This window comes from Notechis scutatus, chromosome 6 (assembly GCF_049901735.1).
Source record: "Notechis scutatus isolate UNSWTSFEM ecotype Mainland chromosome 6, rNotScu1.2, whole genome shotgun sequence".
In the NCBI taxonomy this organism is placed as follows: domain Eukaryota; kingdom Metazoa; phylum Chordata; class Lepidosauria; order Squamata; family Elapidae; genus Notechis; species Notechis scutatus.
The window spans coordinates 37,304,397-37,311,711 of record NC_142014.1 but is presented as its reverse complement, the minus strand read 5'-3'; the positions used below and the strand labels follow the sequence as shown (position 1 = coordinate 37,311,711).

The window sequence follows — 7,315 nt, the reverse complement described above, 5'->3', positions numbered from 1 at the left end:
TTGAACCTCCAGGAAAAAAAAATTAAGCATCAAATGAAATGTTTCTCTCCTCTCAAAAGTTTAAAACATACCGACACAAAGTTATTTCAATGTGAATTTTTGGACCACCTTCCTTGATTGCCCAGCTAATCCATCCCAACTGCTTAACATACATTATTTTATTATGCTAATCTGTTTGGACATGACAACATGTTTAATCAAGCATTTAGGCTACAGTGGAAACGTATGTAACTCTTATTCATGAAATGTCTGCAGCAAAACTATTCTTCATATTAAGTGCCACAATCATTCTTATAGCTTTGCATTTTTAATACTTCAACTTTTTATATATTTTCATTGTTGAAGAAATGATATCACAATTTCAAATCAAAGTCAACACTGCAGTGAGGAGAGCTTTTCTACTTTATTACAAAGAGAAGAAGCCTTTATGTGGTCAGAAAATACAAGATTGATCTTTTTTTTTTTTCTCTTCCTATGAAACGCTGCTTTTCAAACAGCCAGTGTGAATTGTCTCAGTTCACTTCGTTAAGTCCCATCACATTCACTTGGGTATGGATGTCCTTGGCTGCTGAAATCTGGCCCTTTAGTGCACAGGGCGGCATAGATGTCCCCTGACCAGCAGTTCCAGAATGTCCCGTTTTCATATATTGCATCCATGCACACCTCCTAAAAATGAGGTACAGCAGGGCAAACATTTTCCAAAATAGATGTCATATATATAATATATACACATTCGTACATACATACCTTTATTCATGTGATGTCCAAAAATTTAAAAAAAATGTACACATTTATTACAAAATCGTAACAAAGACTGGACAGTGTTTTGCTCATTCTGGAAAGATGAAGCTCAGTTAACACACAACTTTGGAAATGAACCATAAGTTGTGGCAATATCTTTCTTCTAAACAGATATTCTTGCATTAAGTTGGCGAAAACTGCCTTTTCAGAAACTGAAGGGGAAGTAAAATGAAGGAAGCAGACCTTGCTCATCTTTCCAAATGAAATACGAGAAGGATCTTCACATAAAAATGCACAAACATTTTTTTTTATTACCAAGAGTGCTACAATGAACAATGCAAATTTTATTGTCTATTTTGTTTCTTTTTTCCTTTTTTTTACATTTTGGAAACTAAGTAGTAAACTTTTGTCAGTGTACTTGCTTGTCTTTACAGACCCAAGCTTGTCTGCTGGCAAAAAAATAAAAAAATAATATAAAAAAAAAATCCGACCCTGCTCAAACTAAAGGAAAACGAATTATAAATTTAGTTGTTGGGCAGCACATAATTAGTAAGGCAGGACTTCAAATGGTGACCCTTTTGCATGAACCAATTGCCAGATCCTCAAAAGGAATTAAAACCGGGATGCCTGAGCCACTTCAGTTTTGCAGTTATGTTGAGTATTGTGCTGAGACAGCCATACCCCAAGACAAGAGGGAAGTCTTCAGAAGGCTTGCTGAGCAGGGTTGTAGTTGAAAGTGGATGGCAGATGAGGCCGTTCTTCTAGTTTATCATATTCCAGATGGAACTCCTACAAACCCAAATAATGATAATTATTCTACTATCAGCTAACAGGTCATTAGAATTAATGGTTCGTTATTAGTGCACATTTAACCTAAAGAAAGCATTGTTTCTTTCAAATAAACAAACATTCCCTTAGGACAGCCTTTGAGAAACTAAATTTAATGTTTAAAAAGTCACTATTTTCCAAAGTTTGCAATATGTCTTACATTTACTTTATACTAACAAACATGAGATCTAACTGCAGCTAGATTTAAAAATGAAGAATTCAAAATAGAGATTTGTGTTAATATTATGAAAATACAATTATGTGAGAATGCATTTGCTTCCTGTCAGATTTTCTGAATTTCTGCATATTTTTGTCAATGAATGTTATCAGGACTTAATGTGGGACTTACAAAGACATAAATGTTTGGAGCTTATTTCAAAATTAGATAATCCAACATGATATGTATGAAAAGTAATCACATCCTTATATTAACTAATTGGTTACACCATCTTTAGCTGTAAATATGAACAGCCAATTGCTTCCTGAAATTGGTTATCAGTCTCTCACATCACTGTGTCCTATTGGCCTGGTTTTTATTTTTTTATTTTATAGAGAAATATCTTAAATCAGTGACATGAGAAAATTCTAACATGAACTCCTGTTTCAGACCATGTCACTGCATTTCTATGAGGCTGAGGTCTGGATTTTGACTTCACCATTCCAAACCACTGAATTTATTCTCTACTCCATTCCATTGTAGCCTTGCTTATTTATTAGGGATCACTGTCTTCTTACATGACCCACCTAATCTTCAGCTAGTGCACAGAATTCTTTGTGGAATTTTCCACAAATTTAAACTTACGATAAATTCTTCAACTTCTGAGGCAGTAAAATATATTCAAACAATGCAAGTCAACTTCCATACCTGACAGTTGTGATATTTTTATTATAGAATACAATATTTCATTTCTGCAAACTAACTATATTGACCGAACCAGGAAGGCAATTATTTTTCACATCTGAAATGCATATTGGATTATTTTATTTATGAAATAACTAAAATCAGCAACAAACAACCTTTACTTATCAATATATCCCCTGTGAAGCTTGGATAATATTTAGAATATATGCAACCATTTATAAAATCCAAGATGGATGAATATTTTCTCACAGAATTGTATTTATAGCTCCAATCATTTAAAAACTACTTGAAAAAAAACAATAAAAATATTAATTGCTAGAAATTAGACAGAAGATGGTACTCTCTAAATGCAAGCTTTTCTCTCTTTATTTCGGTATCCGAGATGAATCTCAATAGAAGATAATATATGTAGCTTAGAGTTGCTGAAGGCAGATGGCTCTGGTAAGAGATTTATTTTTAAAAAAATCTCAGGTTCAAGAAAAAGAATGCCTCCCTATCTTCAGTGACCCTTGTGATAGATCAGTCAATAAGTAATGAATGGTAGATATTCTGCAAGTAACTATTTATAGTATTGTTTTTACACAATCGTTATGCAAAGAACAAAATCAATCTCCATCTTTTCCCCCTAAAAGTATTGTAAAACATTTATCTTAAGTCATACATGAAGAAGCAGAGAAAGGTACAAATTGAATGGTAATTAAGTAAAATGGTTTTCACTACTAAGTTGTTTCAAGAATATTACTAGCTTTTTTCCCATTGACAATATAATATTTCTATTACTTACACACAATAAGGACAATTTATTCATTTTATTAGCACAACTTATATGCCTTTATATTTCCAGAAACTGAATGGCATACTGTAGTAAGTAATAAGATTAAAAACAGAATTAAATTAATACAATCACAATAATTGAATCCAATGGACCATTATTTGGGGATAACCTGATTTTATTAATTTCCAAATTATTTTTAAAGAGCCATGTTTTTACAATTCTTCAAAAATGTAGTAAGAATGCAGTGGACCAGTATCCCTCAGAAGGGAGGAGGCCTTCATCAAGAATCCAAATTCCCTGAAGGTGTCATTCCTTTTCTCCCAGATATTGCCAGAATAGTAAATTCAATTCAGAGATATCCTAGGCCCTAAGCAATATAAGGCTTTGTGACAATTCAGCATATTAACTTTCATCCAGAAAGTAACTGATAGCAACACAGCTCTCACAGTACTGATGTGGCATGGGCACTCATAACTACCTAGTACAAATAGTTTTCAAGGTAGCTATATCTACAGTAAATTGCAACAATCCAGCTGGTGACAAAGTGGCTACAAGAAATACCAACTGAGGAGGGACTACAATCAATACACAAGATGAAATTGTGCAATGTTTCTCTTAGCCCCAAAATCCACCTGCTGTTCAACAAGATTACTAGAAGCTATGACTCCAAAAGGATCCTAACTTGCAAGCCAGTTCTATCAAAGGCAATCCAGAATAAAAGATGAACTATTTCTATATTCAGTCAGATTCAGCAATAACCACCCTTTGTAGGTCCTAGCCTATTTAGTCCTAGCCTATTTTTCCTCCTATTTTTCCCCTAAAAATCCTCAAGCATTGGGTCTGAGTCCTTAGTCACTACATCTCTAGCCTGACTAAGGGGGAGACCCATAATGGCATATTATCAATATGCTGCTTATATATCACTCTGTGCCAGCAGATGAGTTCTTCTAGTAGTTTAACGTAGATGTTATGTTGCAGGAAAGCAAGGACCAAATAATAAATTAAAAATGGCTGAAAAGTGACCTCCCTTCACTCATCATCACTAACTGGAATTGGCTACTTAGAAAGGAGGATACCAGTGACAGGCATGATAAATGATACCGAAAGCTGCTAAAAGGCCCATCAAGACAAATCAAACCCATCTATCCTTATCCCATCAAAGGCCATCAATGAGAGTAAATATGGTTTCAGTCTCACATGGCAGACTGGTTTGAATCCTGTTTCTGATTCTGAATCCTGATACTGACTGAAAGTATTCTGATTGAAATCAGTTGATTTGATCTAGCCAGGTTCTTTGTAACTATGGTTCAACCACTTCTAATAAATGTCCCTAAAAAGAGAAGTGTCTGAGAATGGCTAATTGCTAATTTGAGCGATGGTTTCTTGAGATGTATCCCCTTTTTCAAGTGGGAGGCATCACTTCTTCACTCAGGGATGCATTTCCCCAGCATCTTCTCATTTTCCTACACTTTAATAGATACAGCAAGAAATTAATCTATAGGTAGGAGCTAATAGCACAAAGGATCCTGTTTACTTCTTCAGGGTTCACAGATGTAAATCAATCCCTGATAACTTCACAACACAAAGCTTATATTACCTCAGCTGAGTCTGCTCATCCAGTTATCTGTTTAATTAAAAAAAAGCAAATTGAAAACAAAAAAATAAGCTTCATTTAGTAAGGAGTCAGGATATGTTGCTGACCCATAGAAATAAAAGATCAGTGACAATTGAAATAAAAACACAATGCATGGAAACTGACCCAATAATAAATTTAAAATATTTTTCTTCCACCATATATACACCTTAATTCACCTGGTACATTTTTTTAGAACTGTAGCCTCAGACAGCATTGCATTTTAAACTAGTACTAGTCAGCATGTCTCAGTAAATAGAGAAGACCGCTGAATAGCAGTAATTTCTTGCAAATATCTGTAATGTGTTTTTTAAACTCCAAGCATGTTTACTAATCCAAAAGATTCCATACTCCCAAATAAGAATCTATGATGAAATAGAGAACACGAATTTTAAAGATTTATCTTAAAAAAATACCTTCGCTACTTTTCTCCAGTTAAGACAGTCAAAGAAATAATATGTTCCTCTCTCGTATGTATTGGTTTTCATTGTTGGCTCCATGCCTGGTGCTCTGGTAATCCATACCCTCTCTTCTTTGTGGTATCTCCAGTCTCGGTTAAATCTTTCGTCGTCGAATCAGGAAAAAGAAGATTCAATTAGATGGACTGATTTAAATTTCTTAAAAAGTAAAATTAGAATTATCAAAATACCTTTATCTATACAACTATATTAAGTATGTTCTATGTGCAACAATAACATATAAAAATTATACTATAATTTTCCTTGCAGCACTTAACCTAAATGAAATGGTAGGTTAATTGAAGGAAATATTTAAATATTTAAAGTGGAGTTGCTAGCCTTACAGTATATGAGAGTTTTATAGAAAAAAGAAACACTTATCAAAACTGACCATTTATAAATAGTGGAGTCCACTGAATAGCAGTCATTTTTTGTGAATATCCATAACGTGTTTTCTAAACTCCAGGCATGTTTACTAATCTAAGATTCCATACGCCTGACATAAGAGTTCTGCACCATGTAAAGCATGAGAGGAGAAAGTCTACAAGTGGAAGGGTGTTTTTTTAATTGCATAGTCTTTGCTTGAACTTCCCATTCCCATGGCAGACTACAGTAATTGGTTTTTTTAAAAGAAAAGCTATTCATAATTTTAAAAAACATCTAAATATCTTTTATGACAAAATTCATTAAAATGTGACATACAGCTCTACTGCTGCTAATAGTTGTAATACATCTCCTCCATTCATATAATAGAGATAAAAGAGTAGATCTTCCCCGTAGCGACCAAGCTTTATTGCAGCCAACTGAAAAGGAAAAAAAGACTTTCAAAATCCAATTTAAGTTTTCCTTATATATATTACTAAGATATGATTAAAAAATAAAAGATCTTAGAAATGAACTTATTCTTTGATGTTACACATACACATCCATGTAGTTGGTAAGAGATAGAAAGGCTGCCAGAATTTCTAATTGGCTTCCCTAAATTTCCCAAATCTTTATTCTGGTACCTATATCCAATAAGAAGGTAAAACACACCAAGGAAACTTGGTCATTAGCATTAAACCTAAACCTATTTCTCAATAAACCAGAATCATGACCACCCACATAACTTAAAATTCTTGATAGTTAGGAGAGATTGAAACCAAACCTCTTAGGGCTGATATAATGACAGACAAACCAGTGGTAAAGACTTTCCAGTCTCTTTGACTATTTTTCTGTCACGCATAACTAAGTAGAGATGACTAGCAACATCCATACTTGTATTACATTTGAACAGGATCTAAGACAACATTGATTATGAACCATTGTCCAAGTATATATTTTTCTTTACTGCAATAATAGAGTATGAAGTATCCTACTATAATTTACCTATTTAGGAGAATTGAATGAAGAATTAGAATTTTTTTTTACTTTAGAACTAGCTTTCTATCATATCCTTATAATTCTGTATTCCGCCTGTAGGTAATTATAATTCTGTCCTTTGATAAAATAAATCTTCTGCAAATGTAATTGTTTTGAATATTCCATTAGATTGCCATTTTTTTATATACACGCACATTCCGAAAACACAGTAACACTTTTTCAGTGGAAATAGCAAAACTGTACAATATATAGATTGATTATACTGTTAAAGTAGAATTTATTATGTTAATAAAAATGTCTATTCTCCCAAAATATAAACTAAGAGCAAATGAAGTGATTTTATTTAATAAAACATTTTAAAAATATAAAACTATTTATTAAGATGCTTTATATTTAAAAAAACTTCTCTAAAATATAGAATAAATGCATACTATAATAGGAAAATGTGTTTCAGTAGGAATAATATTTAGCAATTATATATAGATTTTTCTTTAGCATTTGAAACATTTTACAATATTCATCTGAAAAATATTTCATTAAATTAATAGTACTGTAGAATGATACTTTATTCAGGCCATTTGATATTAATACCACTATATTTACAGATTGTAAAAAACATAATTGCCTGAGATTTTTTTTATTTCTACTTTATTCTG

The 7,315-nt window shown here is 32.6% G+C and overlaps 1 protein-coding gene across 10 annotated transcripts in view; it reads right to left on the bottom strand.

The window, feature by feature from the left end:
- Window positions 1-384: 384 nt before the first annotated feature.
- Window positions 385-7,315, bottom strand: part of CNOT2 (CCR4-NOT transcription complex subunit 2) — a 74,365-nt gene continuing 67,434 nt past the window's right edge. For all 10 annotated transcript variants that reach the window (XM_087967975.1, XM_087967978.1, XM_026667728.2 and 7 more), the window contains 3 exons: window positions 6,000-6,100; window positions 5,256-5,400; window positions 385-1,530 (listed from right to left, as the gene is read on the bottom strand). In XM_087967975.1, the coding sequence (XP_087824101.1) occupies window positions 1,444-1,530; window positions 5,256-5,400; window positions 6,000-6,100 (333 nt within the window). In that variant the 3' untranslated portion in view covers window positions 385-1,443. The remainder of the gene's footprint in view (window positions 1,531-5,255; window positions 5,401-5,999; window positions 6,101-7,315) is intronic.